We start from the raw sequence: 22,132 nt of genomic DNA on the forward strand, positions 1-22,132 counted from the left end.
GATAAGAGAAAGAAAAAGAACATCTGGAAAAATAGGGATAACTAGATAAAGAAGTTAAGCCCACGAGCAGCTCTTTCCGTAATGATCTGCAGTCAACTATCTGACAAGGAGTGATTTTTCTCACCATCTCATCCCCTGTATTTCTGAAATGCAACCACATGCTCCAGCTCTGCAGTTCCCATGAAAAAGAAAACAATGGAATTCTCCACAGCCTTGAGCACGTGCTGTCGCATCAGCAGCTCCGAGAAGACAGATGGTGGAAGTGGAGGAGACAGGTGAAGGAAAGCTTGGAGGAAGCTCCACTGATGTCAATGATGAGTCTGGATGGTACAGACCCGAATGGCTCTCCCGCACTGGATTTGTACCTGCTGTCTTCCTCAGCAAAGGGCTGCTCCACATCCACCGTCAGGGAGGCCAGGGCAGAAACAGTCTCTGTCTCCTCTTGCAACTGAGCACCAGCCACAGCACAGCCCCTTGGCACAGCCAACATCCTTACCGACTTCCAGTACTTGCCTAAAAAAAAAAAAAAAAAAATTTATAGGAATTTCAGTTAGAGCAGAAATAATCAGAACACTCATACAGGTCCAATTCAGGATAGTCGTTAAGTTAAAAAACTTCCATGTTATACACAGTTGTAATTTGGTTTCTTAACTGTTATGATTAAGACTTTTTCTCAATCCATGAATGCCAAGTTGTGAAGTGCTATATTCCCAGCCCTGCATCTCTCTCTTGCTCACAAGGCAATAAAGTGAAGAGCAATCCATGGTCTAATGAACTCAATACTGGACTGACAGCTATCTCTGCAACTAAGTAAGCAAACTCTGGGTACTATGCCCCTCTGGGAAACTCTCACGAGATAGGGAGTTAGAAGTTTTACCAAGAGAATGAGTGAAATACTAATGTCAAACATTGCTACTCCAACCATGAGCTTTTATAAATTAAGTAGGAGGATTAAAGTAAAAGGAAAGCCTAGGAATGCCAGCAGGAATCGAGTGGCAGTTTTGCCGGAACAATCAAGATTGTTAGTGCTGGATGTTCTTTCTTTCTCAACTTCAGGGTGTGTACTAGAACAATAATTGATTTAAAACTTTAATATATGCACTGGCTGATGTTGGAGCCCATCCATATGTCATAGTGATTTTCTTTTCTTTTCTTTTCTTTTCTTTTTGAGGCAGGAAAAGAGAATGAGAGGAAAGTAGACAGTCACTTCATGAGAGCATGCCAGTGGGATAAATATGAAATAGCAGAACTAATGGCTTTCATGCAGCCCCTAAGCTATGTTTTGTGAAGTGTTGAGTAGCCCCAAATCAAAGTAAGAGACTCTCCACATCCACGTACACCATGGAATATTATGCAGCCTAAAAGAAAGATGGAGATTTTACCTCTTTCATGTTTACATGGATAGAGCTGGAACATATTCTTCTTAGTAAAGTATCTCAAGAATGGAAGAAAAAGTATCCAATGTACTCAGCCCTACTATGAAACTAATTTACGGCTTTCATATGAGAGCTATAACCCAGTTATAACCTAAGAATACGGGGAAGGGGGATAGGGAGGGGAGGGAGGATGATTGGTGGGATTACACCTGTGGTGCATCTTACAAGGGTACATGTGAAACTTAGTAAATGTAGAATATAATTGTCTCAACACAATAACTAAGAAAATGCCAGGAAGGCTAAGTTAACCAGTGTGATGAAAATGTGACAAACTGTTTATAAAACCAGTGTATGGTGCTCCATGATCGCATTAATGTACACAGCTATGATTTAATATTAATAAAAAAAAAAAAGAGAGAGACTCTCTAGGTGCTGATGTGACTCACCAGGTTAGAACTATCTCTGCAGTCTCACCAATTAGGTGGGAACATGGCACACAGAGTGTGCTTTCTTCTTAAAAAAAGAAAAAAACGTGGTATTTGAGTGGAAAGGCAGATGGATGAATACTGGATTTGGAAGTAAGATAACTGAGTTCTGAAGCCAGCTCTGCCACTGCCACCAGCTGTCCCTATCAATACTGCTGAGGATTGGTGGAACTTTATTTCAGCCTCTTGAAATGGGAGGATGCCTCAAATCCTATCCAGCTCCAACATTTTGTGACTGGCCTTCCTTTATCTTACTGCTGCATGTATGAGTGGATGCCACATTATGGGAGGAGACTCAGTCCCTCAGACATTCCCTACTTTAGGGACTACAACTTTGCTTGCTGTGATCCTCTATTGTGACTAAAGTTTGATAATCACAAAGCTCTTAGTTTGAACCAATCAATGACACTCTGTCAATGAACTTACAAACTAACATTTTCTGAAAGCTAAGGCTGTGAGGACACAAAGATGCTTCCTTGACACCAAGAAATGCACGGTCTGGGTGAGACAGCCCTGTTAGTTAACTAAGATAGGCCAATTTTGTGTAGAATGGCCATGTGCTCCTTGAAAGCAAGTAAGTTGAACATGGACTTAAGGTGATGAGAACGTAAAGGTGACTTGCCAGAAAATAAAGTAATACTTGATGGAATGTTTGAAAGACAATCAGAAATTAGTCAAGCTGCAATCGAGAGAGGTGGTGGTTGGTAGGATATCCCTGGAGGGAGAAACAGCAATGTGAATGTACTGAGACTGATCTATTGGGGGATGGTCAACTGCTAGCTAAGACCTGCAGCATGGTGAATGAGTCTGCTGTGGTAGGCAAGGGCTGATTAGCATACGTTCTGGAAGGACATGCCAATGCTCTTGGACTTCAACACGTGCAGAATGAGGGGCCATTTTAAGCAGAAAGAGGATAGAATTAGATTTAAATATTAAAAATATCCCTATGGAAAGATCTTGTGTGATGGATTGGAAGGTGACCAGAGTGGTTGCAGGAAAACCAATCTCACACTGGTCTTCCAATCGCACATGTTGGCCAAAGTCTATGTGGGAAACGATGATGTCTAAACTGAAAGGAAGTGACAAAATAGACATGAGATGCCGAGAGAAGTCTAGGAGGTAGGCCATGGAAATGTATCTTGGCTTACTCTTTATTTTTTTTATTAAGTCTTTTGTACATAGATCATAAATACAATTATGCCAATTTCAGTGTGTTGATTATTTGTACAAATTGGAGTGCTTACATCATACAAATCAGCATAGCTTTCACCTCATTTACCCAATTATAGCATTAGGACATTGGTGTTCTACACATGATAGAACTTGGCTTACTCTTTAGTTCTCCCTTCTTATCTCTCAATTCTGAAACTGATCTCTGAATTGACAGTTCCCTTCCAAGGTCCTCATTTCCTAGATCACAATGTCATTTTAGTCTTGCCTCAGTGGGATGTGTCTTATTACATCTCCGAGTGCATTCAGCTGCATTGAGTGCCACAAAATATTATTAAACATTATTCGAGCACATAGCACTTACAAAGCTAACAATGCCGTTTAACATCCTTTTCTTGTTCTCTAGAATAACCACTGTGGAGACTCTGTCAAACACTACAGGTGTCTGGTGGTTTACGGGTTAAAATGTAAAGATGATAAGAAGGAAAAACTAGCATTATTGAGCAACCGACGTGTGCCAAGGACTGTGCTAGGAATTTCCACCTTATAATTTGTGATTTTATTTTTCAAAGGTCACATGGCCTGTAGCCTGAAGAACTGAAATCCTTACCAAAGACTGCCTAATTCCGAAGTGCCTCTTTTTCTGCACTTTGCGGTCCACCTCCACCCACCTTCCACTACACGCAAAAATACAAAAATGATCCCAATGTATGAAAATCTCAACTCGAAGAGATTATGCACATTGCAAATTCTTCATTTTGCCAAAGGTGGTATCTTTCGATCTTTGGTAATAACAAGTCACCCTCATTCCTTAAATATGTAGCTCCATTGACTTACATTTTATAAGTTTATTGCACCAAGTGAGATAATCATTTTGAAGCTAGTTCACTCTAATCTTCATTTCTTTTTAACTGTCCCATTGCAAGTACCGGTTTATCGGGTAAATTATTGATGAAGGTATCATAAAACTGGAGACAAGAACTCATTGAAGAGTACTAATAAGCAGCCAACTGGAGATGGGGCTCGGAATTAAAGTCTAAATTTTCAGATTGGAGATCCCACACAAGAAGTCGATACATCATGCTGGAGCGCTTTCCACATTTATAAAATAACAGTGGTGGGCCTAAGATTATGAAAGGTTAATTCCATTCTGCTTCTCAAATATTGCAATTACTCTGATCTCATGTTACATATCACTCTTGAATATTAGTACCCAATGTACTCAGCCCTACTATGAAACTAATTTAGGGTTTTCACATGAAAGCTATAACCCAGTTATAACCTAAGAATAGGGGGAAGGGGGAAAGGGAGAGGAGGGAGGGGAGGGAGGGGGGATGTGGGTGGAGGAAGGGGATTGGTGGGATTCACCAGTGGTGCATCTTACAAAGGTATATGTGAAACTTGGTAAATGGTCTGTGAAGCTAGTGAATGATGCCCCATGATTATATCAATGTACACAGCTATGATTTAATAAAAAAAAGAAAAAAAATACATTTTTATGGCAGAAAACCTTACTTCTCCATGAGCCTGAGAACTCTTGAAGAAATTGGAAAACATTTACTTGTAGACAAGATGGCACATTGATATTAATCAAGAGCTTTAATTTTCAAGCATTATACATTTTCCTCAAGACAAGATGTCTTGGCCATAAACAAAACAAACACCTTTGTTCCCAAAACATGATCAGGACAGAAGGCATGAATTGTTAATGAGAATCTTTAAGTAGAGTGACCAACAATGATTCTTTATATTTTGGTCTATATGTATATGAGTAGTAGGAAGAATTTTAAATAACTAAGACCTTTTTGGATAAGTTTAATTTATATAAAATACTCTGCTAAATTAAGATTAAATATTAGGGGTTTGGCTTTTATCCAGGAGGCTTGAATTTCCTAACTCAGAAATAACTCCATACTTCAAATTCTATATGGCTTCTGGCAAAGTCTATAAAAACAAGGAAATATTCCATGTTAATAATGCATTTATAGACCACTATCTCTATTCATAAAGGAGAATAATTACAATGGAAGTAGGCATAGTCCAGGCTGAGCAAGATGCAGCCAGTTCAAGCCCCACAATTTATGGGTTTTATTTTCACATGATATGTGCAGCTTTTGTTTTTTTCCTTATAGAAATAGATATTCAGGCGGCGCCTATGGCTCAGTGAGCAGGGCGCCGGCCCCATATGCCGAGGGTGGCGGGTTCAAACCCAGCCCCAGCCAAACTGCAACAACAACAACAAAAAAAAATAGCCAGGCGTTGTGGCGGGCACCTGTAGTCCCAGCTACTCAGGAGGCTGAGGCAGGAGAATCACCTAAGCCCAGGAGTTGGAGGTTGCTGTGAGCTGTGTGATGCTGCGGCACTCTACCGAGGGCAATAAAGTGAAACTCTGTCTCTACAAAAAAAAAGAAATAGATATTCAAGAAAATCATATTCATTGTCAAGGGAATAATGTCCCCACTAGCACATAAGAGAAACGAATCAAGGTTTACTGCTAGAGTCTTCGGAAGCTGCTATTTGTAAAGTAAAATATTAGGGATACTCTCCTATGACAATACAACTGGCAAAAGAGAGGAATTTTCCATTAAGACTAGATGCACTCACTAACTCTTCAGTTAATATCTTTTATCCTTATTCATTTTCCCTACTATGTAAATCTTCCCACTTTTCAGCACTATTTTTTTAAAGGAATATTTGGCTATTTTTTTTCTTTTTTTTGTTTTATCTGATAAAGGTAAACCAAGGAATGAATCCACAATAAAGGTAAAAAGTAGATAATGGAAGGCATACAGTGAAGAGTTAAAGGTGAGGGACATGGTCAGGGTTTCTCTGGGTCACACAGGACCCATGAGTGGGCTCTCTGCAGATACTAAGTAATCACAATTCAGTATAAACCAGACTGCCCTTGGTAATGAAAAATCTGGATAAATAGGTAGTTGTTGACTTACGAATGTCTGTGTTAGATATAACCCGTCTACAAAAATATTTCCCAAAGCCCCTTGCCACTTTGAAAACTTTATGGACTCAGAAATCAACCCCTTCCATCATCATTTTGGGAACTTAGAGTTGTCACCCCTCAGATTTGCTTTTTTGCCCTCTTTCCATCTGAGGGATGTTGTCTTTCTTTTTTTTTTATTAAATCATAGCTGTGTACATTGATATGATCATGGGGCATCATTCACTAGCGATGTTGTCTTTCATCATGACACACCATCTTCTCATAGGAGAAGCTTGTGCTAACCTTAACCTCTTGCCATCACTTTAACCGCAGAGATTATCAACACCTGGGGCCTACAAGGGGTCTAGGACCATGGCTTCTCTAGAACATCTTAATATGTTTTTAGTATGAAATTTTTTAGCTAAATAAAGAACTTTGTCAGGATCCAAAACATTATTTAAATGCAAAAATAAAGATGTATTGAAAAGCACTTGCATAAATGAGTGACCAGATAAATTTTCATCCAAATAGGGGCAATTTTGATAAAAATTATAAGTTATGGAAATATTTATTTATTGGATAACAAATTATTATTACTATTGAAGTTTTTGGCAGGGTCCGGGTTTGAACCCACCACCTCTGGTATATGGGGCCCACGCCCTACTCCTTTGAGCCACAGGCACCGCCCTGATAACAAATTATTTTTATCAGAGGGCCTATAAAATAATCTTGTTTAAAATTTATTTTCACAAGTAAAATTTATTTTAAAAAATAAAGAGTGCATGATTCATTATGTAGAATCATAGTTACCAACTTCCTGACATTGATTATCTGAACACTAGAAAATAATATAAATAGAATTATGATTCCTGATAAATATTCACGTTAGTCAGTTTTGTGCCATATCTCTCAGTGATGATATAATATCACTGTTATTTTTTTATGAAAAATGTATATTATTTTTCATTTGGCATCTAAATATTATAGAATTTTTCTAAATACAAATAAAATAAAATTGCCTACAATTTCCTCCAAAACTGAATTTTATAGTTAATAAGTTCAAAATTGTCAGCATCTTGAATTTACTGTTCTCAAGAGACTGAGCAATTTTTGATCTAGAAATACTGTCTGTACGAGTATGGTGCTACCTGCAAACACAGAACACATTCTGCTAAAAGCAGAATATTTCACTTCCAATTTTTAAAAGATTGAAATGAATAACTATATCATTCCAAATATTTTCATGGCTACTTTCTTTTTTCTGATTTCAGAGAACTCTTCTTTGGCAGAGTTCATATAAGGCAAACTAGTCTAAAAGTTTTCTTTTTCACAATACTTCAAAATGTTGCCAAATTTGGGTACTGTAAAATCCTGTGCCTTCTCAATTTATTCCACTCTAGATAAGATCAATACATTTATCTAACTAAGAATAGGAGTTTCATCAAAGATTCTGCCTATAAATAGAAGTCTTTCAAAGCTTTTTTTACAGATTTTCAAAATCAGAACTTTTGCGTGTTTTGAGAACTTATCCTTCAATTTCTTCAATTATTCCTTTGCTTTTGTAGGACTCAATGTAAATGTTTTTGTTTCTGAAAAACTGTCTCTTATCTTTGCAAATGTATAAAAGCTTCAATAGCTGATAGTTTTGCTCCATTTGATGACTATGTCTCATTAGCTTCACTGAGGTATAGTATACAGTTAATAAGATGGACAACTTTAAGGGAAGATTATGATGCATGTTGACAAATGTGTGCAGTTGTATGTATGAATGATATAATAATAACATAGAATGTTTTTATCACCCTAGAGTTTCCCTTTTGGCCCTTTGGAATCAATTTCCTACTGTCCCTCTTGGCTACTGACAATCATTGAAATTCTGTAACTGTATTTTTGCCTTTTCTAGAATTTTATATAAATGGAACTATTTAATGTGTAGTCTTTACAATCTAGCTTCCTTGAATCAGCATAATGCTTCTGCAGTTAAAAAGATTAGTCTTTATCTGTATCACCTGCACCTTTGTTTCATTGTATGTAATACGATGTTTCTTTTTTCTGGCATCTTCTGAGATTTGATTACGGTATTTCTCAGTGTGAAAAATCATGTTTCTTCCACTAAGATTCGTTAAGTTATTTGGATCTGTGGATTTATAGTTTTCATCAAAACATCTAAATTTATAGAAATGTTTTCTATTATTTCTTCAATTATATCTACCACATGCCTTCTCTGGGACTGTAATTACAAGCATGTAAGACTGATTGATTTTGTCCCATACATCATTGACACATTGGTTTTTATCAGACATTTTCTCTCTGTTCTTTACTTTGGACAGTCAATAGTACTATGTCTTCAGCTACACTAATTTTTTTCTCCTACTGAATAACCTGCCAGTAATCCATCTAGATTGTGGATTTTAAAAAATTTTCAAATATTGGTTGTTTTATCTCTGAAATTTCTACTTCAATGTTTTTTATGTTTTTCATTTATCTCTTCATAATAAATGAAATGAATACACTTTGCTCTTCATATTGCAAGTGAATGTTTAATATTCTTAGTTCATGGATTTATCTTGTGGTTCTAGGTTATATTTTCTAACTCTTTGCATGCCTAGTGATTTTCATTTGGATGGTCAACATCAATCCTTTGTATATTTTTGATTATTGGATTTGGTTGTGTTATTTGAAAGAATATTGGGCTTTATTTTAGCATAAAGATAAGTTAGATGAAATCAGTACAATACTTTTGAGGCTCACCTATTCTTTGTTAGGGTAGCTATAGAGTAGCCTATGAAGGTAATTTAGCCCTAAAACTAAGACAACACCATTTGATGTCTTTATGTTTTGCTTTGTGTATTATAAGGTCTCTCCACTCTGGCTAATGCAAACTATTCCCAGTTTGGTGTGAACTCTTTGAATTGTTTAATCTACTGTTTTCCACTGGTTATTTTCCCGGGCTTTTAGAGTTTCACCTCCTGCATGAAAATATAATTACTCATATGAAGCCTTAGAGGGACTCCTATACATGAACATGGATCACGTGTTGCCTTCCGTGTGTGTGTGTGTGTGTGTGTGTGTGACTGTGCTTCACAAATTCCAGCTAATTCATTCTCCCCAAACCTTGATCTCTTTATTCCCAAATCATCAATACCACTGAATTCTCTTAGATTATTCCTGAACTTATGCCATAGCCTGGAATCCTCTCATCCAGTTATTTAATAGTTTGGGCAATTACAGGACTCACTTTGCATGTTTTCCTCTGGAACCACAGTCCTGAAATGCCTAGAAGACAGTGTTCCATTCCTCTCCCCCCACCCCAATTTTATCTAGTTTCTGATCAAAGGCAATTCCTATAACAGATACTGTTTCATACATAGAGTCACATGATAATTTATGGAGTATTTTGAATAATGATTTCCAACCAAGTAGAAAAAAGTAACCAGTATTTATAAAGCTCATTTGCAAAATAAATTTTATATTATTTCATATTACTGTAGAATAATCATGGAAAACCTTTCCATGATAGTTGGTAATGCCAAGCAAAGAGAGAAATTTTGAATGGCTATGGTGAAGTTCTTTGTATTTTGTCATCAATATCAATCATATTTCAAAAAACTCTGCATTTCATTCACTCTAACTCTGTTTATATAAATTTTTTAAAAAATTGACAATACTGGGCAGTGCCTGTGGCTCAAAGGAGTAGGGTGCCAGCCCCATAACTGGAGGTGGCAGGTTCAAACTACCAACAGCGGAGTTTTTTTTTTTTTTGAGTAACCCCCCCCCAAAAAAAATAAAAACTGTAAAAAAATTGACAACACTTTAAATTTTCAATGGTAGACTATCAAGCTTTGGGGACGTTTAAAGAGATTTTATTAATTTTATAACTACATTTTAAGAAATTACTTATAAAAACTTAGTGATTTTGTGCATTCCATAACTAATGTCAAGCACATTCTTATTATTTAAGAGGATGTGCTCTACCAAAATATGAACTTGTGTATTAATAAAAACTCAGTGACGTTACTGTCAGTGCTACCACAGTTTTTAATAGCTTTCCCAATAATGCCCCTTTTTATTTTTTTATCAGCTTTATTCTAAAAGCTTTACTTTGATTCCATAAATTTAATGAAAAATATCAAACAATTATTAGAATTTACTGATTTTTCGATTTGAAGCAATTAAGGACACTATCACTTAACCAAGAAATTCCTCTAATAGCGTCAACAAATAACAGCTATTATTTCACCTTCAAACTTAAAAAAAAACCTTGTCATTTAAAACCAATTTCAAAACTTTTAAATAATAGTCACTTTATCTAAACAAAAACTTTTAAATCATAGTCATTTTATCTGAACAAGTAGTCATGTTTTACAGAGTTAACTTTTGCAGTAACACTTCTTAAATTTTCCCTTTGGCCTTAGTTTTTATTTTTGTTTTGTTTTGGTCAATAAGTACTAGATTTTAAAGTAGATGCTGCTGCTTCTGTAACAACACCGTGTCTATTGTATTCATCTATGAGAGCACCATGTACCCATGATGAACAATGAATAGTGACAGACCTGGGGTGTGCATGTTACATGTTCATTATCAACTTTGTTGAGAAATAGAAATTGAGCACTCATTTTTAGAATTAACATGCACATTTGTTTTTGAGCTCATATAAGCCAATAGGGTTGATAGCAAAATTAATTATGTAATGAGACTTAAGTAAATATACATTTGTGAAGTTGCAATTGACAAAACTTCTATGGCAAAAGACTTCAGAGTATAAACGCTTCATGCAAGACTGGTCTGCTCTATTTCCTGAACATATTCTATCCACACATAACCTCTGATTTCCCATATTTTCTTCAACCCTATCTTCTGGCAGCTTATAGCTTCCTATTTGTCAAAAGCTGCAGCCCTGATTACAGCACACCTAACTGGTCTGGCAACTGGCAGCAAATTGAATATTCCTCCTATTACCTCCCAGACCAGAAATTCAGGTGTCCTTTACAACTGGTATCAGTGAGGACCTTGCCTGCTTTCCTTAAAAAGAAAGTGTTTCATTGGAAGTGGGTCTGGAAAAAGGAAGATGGGGTATCAATTGTAAATTTATAGATTTAACCATGGGTTAAAAGTTCTGTTTATTTTTCATGCATCTCTCACACATTCAGATGAGAAGCTAAAGCAAAAAGTTTAATTCAACTATGGATAATTATACTTCATTCAAAATGAAAAATCTGAAACAAAGAGTACTATATGGACAGGACGCCGGGGCAATAGACATAAACCAAGACTGTCTCTGGGCAACAAGACAGTACTAGGACTGTACAGCCACTGTCGGTGCCTTGGCTGCGCACCCTTGCCCTTAATACTTCAGTGGGCACAGCCGGATTTCTCCATCTGCCAGACAAGCATGTCTTTGCAAGGAGAGTTTTCAGTTGCGGCTGGAGGCTTCTTCTTCTGTGATTGGCCAGAGGAGTCAGGAAATACTGTCCTGCAAGAGCGGTATTGGGCAAAAACCATTCTGAGTTGGAGCATAGCTATCTCTCCGTCTCAGTTCAGGTGAAATAACTCTGAGCTATGTTTTCCATTAGCTCCTAAAGTTTCCCCAGAGCAACTAAACTCTAGCTACCTGCAATAATAGTTGGACAAAAGACACTTCATTTAGTTCCTTGTCTCATTCACTATTCCGCTTTCTTTGTTGTCTTTGCCTACACCTGCAAATAAATTGCTTGTGCATAACTCATTACATCAAGATACGATCTCCCAACACATACAACTAAAATGCATATGATGTTGCATTTTGTTGAAACAAAACTTCTTGCAGTTTTGTTGAAACAAAACTTCTTTGAAACCTAATTTTTAGTGAGTAATGAACAACCCTATTTCCTAGAAAGAAAAGTCATAATACAATTAATGAACTGCTTCCTTATAAATAGACAAACATGGATATTAGAATTTTGGGGGGAGGCCGAAGTCAGATGAAGGGGTGTTAGATGAACTGACATGCTTTCTTAAGAAAAGGTTAGTCTCTCAACTATAAAGTTGTAAGAATGCAATTCAGAAGCTACTAATGAATTAACTGAAAAGTTAATTTGTTAATTTATCAAAGAAGTGGCACTCTCATGAAAGCTACAATGTTCCTGGCAGGATAAACAACAGTTCATGTAATTCTTTGCATCTTATCATCATTTTCCTGTGTTGGAAACCAACTTATATTCAAAAGATTGTTTCTATCCCCCAGTAAATCACATTTTTGGCTTTATTATGTACCAGGGATTCTGATGGCAGAAATAAAAGATATGTATACTTTCATAGATGTTATAGAATTAGTCAAATGATCACAGTATTGCCTCACACCTGAAAGCTACTGAAATGAAGGTAAAGGGTTCTATGAAATTATAAGATATGGGAATCTGATCTTGGTTGGTGGTCAGAAGATATGTCTCTGATGAAGGACAATATTAATTTGGTACATGAAGGGTACATAGGAGTTAAGTACTGGAAAGAATAAATGATGGGGAAAAAACATATAAGGGACTTGACCATGGAAGAAGAGTACGATAATAGAATTAAAGGAAGGTCAGTGTGCTCAAGAGTACAGGCAGAAAGACTGTAATGAGCCCATTTGAGTTCAGTGATAATAAGTTTACAAGAGGTCAGACTGCTACATACACTTCATAACAATCTCCAGCAGACCTGCATTTTTGGTCCATTCTTTTGGAGAAAGTTGTTTGCATCATAGATTGAAATGCAGAAGGGAAAATTAACTTTAAGCTGGTCAGAGAAAGAATTAAAGACAGAAAAGAAGGCATGAATGAGGAGAAATGAGGAACTAAAAACCAGAAAATAAAATAGAGTCTTGAGCGTGCAGGTCAGCAATCCCATGGCATGAGTTTAATGACCTGATGTCTCCATCTCTGGCAGAGAGACGCCTTCCAGGGGTGGTTTATGGTTCAGTGTTTTCCAGGCTAGCTAACAGAGTAACACAGGGTCATCTGCTATATAGATTCTTATTATTTCCTTTCTCATTCTTTAAGGCATCCTATGTGTGTATGCCATAAAAAAAAAAAGAAAGAAATTCTATCATTATTTTAGTGCGGTTCCATGAAGGAGTGAAAAATAATATTCTTCATCCATTATTATTTAAAAGTAATCCCCCTCCTTTATATAAAAACCATAAATAAGGCTTATTATTCTGTGTTTCCCATTTCTGCTGACTCTCTGTAGTGGCTTGCATCTTCATGCACTTGATTTTGTTCATTTATTAAACATGTATGTATTTATTAATTTGAACCCACATTTTGTTGGACTTGATCATTGCATTATGTGAGAGTCTAAATTAGGAATAATTTTCTCCAGAAAGGAATCCTCCTGGCTTCTTCCAGAATCCAGGAATGGACCAAGACGAAAACTCCTTGAACCCATCAAATTCAGTTCCAACTTGCCTGCCGGTCTTAGGCTTTCCTGCACATTACAGCACTGACGTCATCACACCCTCCAGGGTACTCCCAGTTTTTATGTGACTTACTGCTGACTGCTCCTTATTAAATCTCAGCTTATTTCCTCCCTCTCCTAATTCCTTACATTCTAGCAAGCTCAATACTGTATTAAAATAGTTTGTTTCAATGCATGGGGACTGTATTATATTTTAGGAGAGGCTTGTTACAGTATCTATTCTGCTACACTTGGGAATAGGAAGTCTGGTCAAGAATTCTGTTCTTGTTCTGAAATGGAGTGGGAATAAGAATACAAAGAAAATGGGCTTTTGCCACCACAGCCAGACCAGGATTAAAACCTTGTTTTACTGCTTACTTATAGAAGAAATACCTTCAAAAATCTTCCTAAACTTTTAATCCTCCATTTATTCATAAATAAAATGACAAAAATAACTATGCATTGAGGAATCGTGTGAGGACCAGAGATAATATACAGAGAGTGCCAAAAATCTGTACACACATTTAAAGAAAGGAAGAAACTGTATTAAAATTGTAATATTCAAGTCACATTTGACTTCCGCAACTACAAGAGGTGTTCAATGTGACTTGTGTTCATCTTTTATTATCCGCATATATTGAGTATTACGATTTTAATACATTTTTTCCTTTCTTAAAATGTGTATACATTATTATGGCCCCCTCTGTATGTAAATGTTTAGCAAATGATCTTCCCTCAAGCCTGACCTCCCCACATGCCACCTCTCAGTGAATCCTATCAGGTGCGTATGTGCGAGTCTCATCTGTATGCTAACAGCTGAGTATATAATAGCAAGAATGGCATTTGTAAAGAGTTTTCAGTTCTAGAAAAATGTATTGTTTTATTTATTCTCTTGATTAGATTAGTTTTGCCTTGCTAGAAATCTGAGTGAAAAAGAAAAAAAAAAAAAAACCTCTCCTAATTGCAGATGCAGTTGAAATAAAAAAAAGTTACCAAGACAATTTAAGTCTCTATGCAGATGGCAGATTTTCCTTTATATTCTGGTACAGTCTAGTATTATGGCTCCACCACACAATAACAAGAGTTTCAACAGTTCAAGAGAATGGTTAATTAGAAGTTCAAAATCAGCTTTCCAAAAGCCATGTGTACGAGTTTGACCTGGCGCTGATACAAGCGAGGGCTGGCGGGGGGAAAACGCCTAATGCTGTTTTTCCTCAATGAAGGTCTGCCTGGCCCAGGGCTCTAACGTCAAGGCCTCCGACTAAAGCCAAAGAATATATGACAAATAGCAGCTCACACCTGACAACAGTCAGGGTTTTAAACTCAACAGGGCAGGGATTTGAAATTCTGCCAATCCTTGCATTTTTTTCTGATTAGATGAATTTTGCAAGTTTACAAGGGGTTCCAAAGTGGATTCATAGATCCACGGCTCCTTGTAATTCAGCAGTGAACTTCCAGATCTGACTGTGGCTACACCCCAATGAGCCAGAGCTTCCAAAATTCCAAATTTTAAGTAAATTTTTCTTAAACCTCTTATTTTGGGAAGAAATGGGGAAAAGTATACACAAAACTTAAAAAAGGAATGAAATGATTTGTGAGATGGTGTAACACTGTGACTTAGAGGGAAGATCCTCCAGCCAGGCTGCCCACTCCATGGTGTGACCTTGGAGATTTAATTAATCTTGATGTGCCCCAGTTTATATGGCAGAGATCTAGAAATCAAATAGTACCCACCACATAGTGTTGTTGAGAAGACTAAATGAATTAATTTACATTAGCAGCAGTTCTTAGAATAGTACCGTGTAAGCACTCAATAATTACTATTCTATTATTTGCTAAAAGCTTATAGAATTTGGGGCAGCGCCTATGGCTCAAGGAGTAGGGCGCCAGCCCCATATAACTGGGGTGGTGGGTTAGAGCTCGGCCCTGGCCAAAAAGTGCAAAAAAAATAAAAAGCTTACAGAATTTGCATTGTCTAAATCTGCAGTTCTCAAGCTGTGGGTCGCAACCCCTTTGGGGGTCTCCTGCATATCAGACATTTACATTACAATTCATAACAGTAGCAAAATTACAGTTATGAAGTAGCAACGAAAATAATTTTAAGGTTGGGGGTCACCACAACATGAGGAACTGTATTAAAGGGTCACGGCATTAGGAAGGCTGAGAACCACTGGTCTAAATAATTTTACTCAATGCACCTTCTTATCTTTAGTGTGGCAAAAAAAATTAATGTTTAGAAACATGCTTCCTTCCCCCAAATGTTCATGACTTTCAATTGGCCAAGTTTCTGTTTCTTTCTTTCTTTTCTTTTTTTTTTTTTTTTTACTTCACAGTCTCACTTTGTCATCTTTGGTAAAGTGTTGTGGCATCATTGCTCACAGCAACCTCAAACTCTTGGGCTCAAGTGATCCTGTTGCATCGGCCTCCCAAGTAGCTGGAACTACAGGTGCCTGCCACTGTGCCTGGCTATTTTTGAGACAGGGTCTCAATGTTGCTCAGGCTGGTCTCAAACTCCTGAGCTCAAGCAATCTACCACCCTTGACCTCCGAGAGTGCTGGGATTACAGGTGTGAGCCACTGCACCAGGCCAAAAGCTTCTTTTTCTTACATCTAATAATACTTTTTATTTTCTTGTGAAACTTTTCTTTCTCAATGTTACCTACCTCAGGAGGTAACCATTGCTATCTCCATTTTCCAAGTCAGAAAATCTGGAAGTTATTAATGTTCTTCATGCCAACTAATTACCAAACTTGTGTTGTGACAATTCTTCTGAATTAAGCTGCTTACGTCTTGTAACACAGCCTTGTTAATCTTTTGCCCTTAGTGCAGGCACAGTGATCTTCTGAAACTCAGGTTTGATCATGCTTCTTCCCTGCTTGAAATAAAACCTCAAATTTCTGAGTTAAAAGCTCCTTTCCAACAATGGAAATGTTTTCTTGTCCTTCTCCCCTGGATCTCAATGGAATAAAATGAGGAGAGAGAAGACAAGAGACAAGAGAAATGGCAGTAAATCAAATGACATAAGAAGAGACAAAGAAAAGAAGAAATCTGATTTGGGTTAGCGCCTTAGAATGGAGTCAAGAAGATGGTAAAGACTGTGGGAAGATTTATGCAGCACGCATTGCAATCTGGGGCAACAATGCTTTTAACTGTGTGCACAGTCCCATGAGGTCAAAATATTAGACAATTTTCCCCACAGCAAGAGATGTATACAAATTCCTTTCAGCTTAGAAACAATCTGGATTTTCTCCTGCATTATCTGATGTAAATTACCCTTCTCCTTGGGGGGTGGGTAGGTAGAGTGTATCATGGTGATGAGAGAGAATGATAAATTGGATTTAAAAAGACAATGGTTGTTATCTTTACATCAGGTCTTACCTTCTTTAATAGCTCCTTTCACTAATTAATGGTATCCAGATCTCTTAATCATAGAAAAAACTAGATAGCACCTACTCCAATTATCCATTCTAACACAATAGCATCATTATTTATATAGTTTATTTTTCCAACTAGCTATCTCCCATGGGAAATAGAGTAAAAAATAAAATCAACGAATTTAGAATTCCTTTGTCCTTTTTTAGAGGAAGACGAGGAATAAGAGTAAAGAACAATGACAATCAGGGAAGGAGGAGGAGAAGGAGGCCGTCAGTCACTCAGTAACACAGACACAAAACATACATGAAGTACAGTTGTGACGAGGAACAGGCGTCAAATATTCTTGCTGCTGTTCTCCCAGAGAAAATCTGGGAGAAAACCTCATTTCATTCTTCTCTCCCTAGAACGTGAGAAAGAGTATTCTGGAACCATGCACACAACTGATTACTCTGTAGCCAACTACATATTTACTTGCAACACTCGCCTTCTGCAACAAATTGTCCTCAAAGTTGGACAAATTTAGAGAATTATAAATTCACTTCTCATTGCCCTAAATAATACTGTGTGTGTGCATGTGTGTGCATGTGAGTTTTAAAAAAAAGAGGATTAACTATACTGCCAAATTTTGTGTACAGGAAACATGGAAGTTGCACTTCCATTTAATGAAATAGGGTTGACCAGAACATGTAGTGAAATTCCCAGTTACTGTCCCTTCCTCATCTTGGTCTATGTCACCAGTTTGCCTTGATTGGCATAATAAGGATTTCTAAGAAGATGGCGATTCTCTAAACAAGGGAGAATCCCTAGAATGGGGAGAAAATGAAAGTGGACTTGAGGGGGAAAATTCCTACCGTTCTTTTGTGATTCTGCTTTCTGTCATTTTGTTGCCACAGTAGCACCTACTTAGAAAAGCAGCACGGTGATGTACCATGCCATCCATCTTGAAATTCCTCAGAGAAGTGGCTTGCCCATCGATACGTGGCTGGTGAGTGGAGGAGAGGATTATATTGGAATTCATTTCATGGTTAAGTCTTCTACACTAGTGTTTTTCATCTTATCAATGGCAAACCACTGGAGGGTTGCAGCAAATTTTTGAAAGCATCCTTGTATGCATATGTTTTTCCTTAATCCACAAGTCAAAAGACACGATGACTATCACTATGTTAGGCAGGAAGTCTACAAGATTGGTTGACACTTGAAAGGAACATTATTCTTACCAAGAAATTTAAATAAATAGAGGGAAACTATGGCTCTATGTTTGTGGTTCTCCTATTTTGGGGTTTCACAGGTCAAAATCAATATTCATAATACGTTTTTAGAACTTAAAATTATAGTCTTTCAAACTAAATAAATTAGTTTTATGGAGAACTTACTTCTTGATTCTTCCCCTTCAAAACCAATGAAAAAGTTACCATGGGCCAACAATGGTTTGAAGATTGGCCTTTGAGACCTCTGCTTCTTAATCATGCTATGGAGGAGAATCCACCAATGTTGCATGGATTCTGTAAGTAACTGAAGGCGCAGGAATTCTGGAGAGCCCTTATACTATTCTGGACCAACTCTTCCCTGACATCACTTACCAGTGATTGAAGGCAGCCAGCTATATACAAGATTCAGCTCTGAGAACTGCCACCTCCAACTTAGCCATGGGAATGGGAGCTTACAGAAGTAATTTTTTTCTTCCTAATTTATAGATGACTCATCCTCATGGGTAGTAAAAGAGGGAGAAGAAATGGGCTCTCATACGGTGTCACTGCTCTTCTTTGTCTCTGATCTTAGGTTAGTTAAAAAAAAATCAATCTGGGCTTAAGAAAAAAAAAGCGTGGCTGATTCATTCATTCAACAAATATTTGCAGAGCACCCATGACATGTCAGACACTGCAAAAGACACGGCAAGTAAAAAAACACTGGAATATCAGCAAAAATAATCTTTGCCGTGAAAGGATATTATGCTAAATGTTACGGATTGCAGAACTTCCTTTTTAAAGGCTGAATAGTATTCTGTTTTTGATGTATGCCATATTTTCTTTACCCATTCACCCATTAATGGACATTTTCTTTCCCCCGTCTCTCAGCCACCCTGAGTAGTGCTGCAATACACATGGAAGTGCTGATATCTCTTTGAGATTATGACTTCAATTATTTTGGATAAATACAGGCAAAAGGGATAGCTGAATCATATTTTCAACTTTTTGAAGAATAACATGAAGCTCTGTTAAAATCATAATTCCCTTTTGCAATTTCTAAAATAGTTTAATCTTATATACAAGATGAAACCCAACTCTCTCCCATCAGGAGAGGGCCTTCACCTGTCAGGAGGATGGTTGCCCTGTTGTGGCCTTGTAAGGTCCCTTCTCCTCAGCTACATGAGCAACGTAAACAAAGACAGAACAACAGGGAGATCCTGCTGCAAAATACTCACACACGTGGCCAGGCAAGGGGCCAATGCTAATCACCGCCTCTAGCACCTGCATACCCTCAGCTGGGGGGCTCAGTTCTCAAAAAGAAATTCACACAAGGCCTGTCAGCACCTTGCTCTGTGCCCTGGGACGAAGCTATCTAGAAACTTGCCTGAATGTTTCCCACATGCTACAAGGCCTGCTTCTTAACATTTACATAGTTTTCTGATACTTAGTTCCAAACTGCAGTACAAAAGAATCCTTCAGAACCAGGGGTAAAAGGTGGGCTGAAATCCCAACACCTCCTGAAGTTGAAAGGAGGCACCTGCGTGACACTCAGAGGCCTGTGTGAAGAGGAAGTGCTCCTGTTAAACAAAGAATACCTTCAGGGCGGCTTTATAGCAGGTCACCTGTGCAGTTGCAAAGGGCTCCTAGCTCACCAGAGCCCATGCTTGGGTCAGTGCTCTGCTGTCACCTTCTTGAAATTATTAATAACTTTTTAACAAGGAAAGGTCTACACACTTCCATTTTTAACTGGACCTCACAAATTATGTGGCCTGTCCTGTGTACTTTTCTCCATTAAGGGGGTAAGGGAGAGCCCAATCAAGGGCCCAGAGTGCCACAGGAGCTTCTCAGATGGAAGAGTAGGATCCAAGATAGGGAATTTCATGTAGTGTGAAAAAATCAAATATCGTTTGCTAATTTAAGAGCCCACAATTGTAATTTTAATTCTCTAAGTCATTAGGAAGTTTGAGACTCTGAAATAACACTCGATTTCATGGCTCCATGAACATTATACAGCTCTTTTCTGATCCTTGAGTCTAGAAGAGCAGGTCAAAGACACACAATTAGAATCACAATCACAACGCTGCACCACAGGGCGGTCAGAGTGGCAGTACCAAACCACGTCCCTTCCATGTTCCAAATGGTGAGACATCGCCTTTCTTTCATGGGTTTGTCTTTTCTTTAATGACCTCGACCCTTCACGTGGTTCCTTCTCACCACAAGGCTAGTGGTGATGGTGCTATCACTGCATCATCGTCACCCTGACTTTCATAATTTGCAGGGCCCAGTGCAAAATGAAAATGTGGGCTGCTGCTTCAAAACTTAGCAAAAGTTTATACCCCCATAATACTCTGAAAACCTGAAAAAAACTTAGTAAGAATTTTTTTTTTATTATTAAATCATAGCTGTGTACATTGATATGATCATGGGGCATCATTCACTAGCTTTACAGACCGTTTACCAAGTTTCACATATACCCTTGTAAGATGCACGGCTGGTATAATCCCACCAATCCCTTTCCCTCTACCCACCTCCCCCCTCCCTCCCCTCCCTTTCCCCCTTCCCCCTATTCTTAGGTTGTAACTGGGTTATAGCTTTCATGTGAAAACCCTAAATTAGTTTCATAGTAGGTCTGAGTACATTGGGTACTTTTTCTTCCATTCTTGAGATACTTTACTAAGAAGAATATGTTCCAGCTCCATCCATGTAAACATGAAAGAGGTAAAGTCTCCATTTTTCTTTAAGGTTGCATAATTTCCATGGTGTACATGTACCACAATTTATTAATCCATTCATGGATCGATGGGCACTTGGCTGGCTTCCTGGGCATTCAATCTGTGAAGCCGCAGAGGTTTCACAGATTGAATGCCCAGGAAGCCAGCCTTGATTCTCATTGGTCAGCAGGGTCATGTACCCATTTTCCAAGCAATCAGCGTTAAGTGTGTTGAATGATATAATGTTAGACTACAGATAGCTCCCCTGGATGTGAGGAGGGCACGGATGCTAGGTAGACCAATAAAAATACCCAATAAATATCCTTAACTCAGACATAGGAGCTCTGTTTTGGAAGCTTCCATTTATGCAAGCTTTGGTTCCTTATGCCTTGAAGACTTACTCAAATCCTACCTACTCAAATCTGCCTCCTTCCATTTTTCTGGCTCCCAGGCACCTCAAACCACCTCCCTGTTGCTAACCCTTTATGGAGGGAAACCAGAGATGAAAAAATATGATTCCAATCCTCCTGCTGATTATCATCACATTAAGGAACCAGGAATAACTGACTTCTAAATATACAACAATTTCAAATAATCAATTAAAAATCAATTATCACTGCTCCAACTCCACATGTTCGTCCTGAGAAGTTACAGAATTTTTTAATTATCCAGTTGGATGCAGTAATCACTAAGAATTTAGAAGGAAACGGGAGAAGGGATCATCGTTGGGTGGTGTGAAATGCAGTTTGTAGCAGAAGAGAGGAATTGACAACCCATAATGGCAGGATTCTTATGCAGTGAGCTTTGATAGCAAAGCACATCCTTCTCAAGAGTCAAACGGGTTTGCCTGGCTACTGAAGCCTGTACAGTGACTTGAAAACATCAGTGGTGAAAGGAAAAAGCTATGCAGCAGAATGTCATTGCTAGGACATTAGATCACATCGGATTAGACAAATAGGAGAACGCAGTCAAAGATCACTCCAGCATTCCTGGCTTTGAGATCTCGAATGATGTGTAATAGACCCTTTTAATCTACCCTCAATGGAAATGAGAAAAAGCCAGGACAATGACAGGATTTTCTACTCAAGTGTATGAAATCATCTCCAGCCTTCCCTGCCTTGCCTCTGTCAGTTCTTTTATCTTAGACCTTGTATTAGAGACTTGTGCAGTGGGCCCCAGTATTTGAAAGTTTATTTTTCTGTTCTCCAAAAATATTAGAAATTTATAGTTTATTTCAGTGAGGACATGTAGTTAATAAACATTTATTAGGTACATATGGCCCTCAATCCAGGCAAGTGTGAGACTGAGTAAAAGGAGGGATTATTTTGCATTTCTGTATAGCATGATTCATAAATATTCACAGCATCCGATGAGTGGGCAATATAACTCCAATCACACCCTTATCTCCAAACTAGCTTAAAGGATGGCTAGAAGGTGACTTCTTCAATAGTGTTTTAAAAACGCTTCTATAGGAC

At 37.8% G+C, this 22,132-nt stretch overlaps 1 protein-coding gene across 7 annotated transcripts in view; it reads right to left on the reverse strand.

The window, feature by feature from the left end:
• HDAC9 (histone deacetylase 9) overlaps nt 1-22,132 on the reverse strand; it is a 1,013,994-nt gene that overhangs the window by 20,546 nt on the left and 971,316 nt on the right. For all 7 annotated transcript variants that reach the window (XM_053609475.1, XM_053609477.1, XM_053609481.1 and 4 more), the window contains one exon: nt 366-513. In XM_053609475.1, coding sequence (XP_053465450.1) covers nt 366-513 — 148 coding nt within the window. The remainder of the gene's footprint in view (nt 1-365; nt 514-22,132) is intronic.

Source organism: Nycticebus coucang, chromosome 11, assembly GCF_027406575.1.
Source record: "Nycticebus coucang isolate mNycCou1 chromosome 11, mNycCou1.pri, whole genome shotgun sequence".
NCBI lineage: Eukaryota > Metazoa > Chordata > Mammalia > Primates > Lorisidae > Nycticebus > Nycticebus coucang.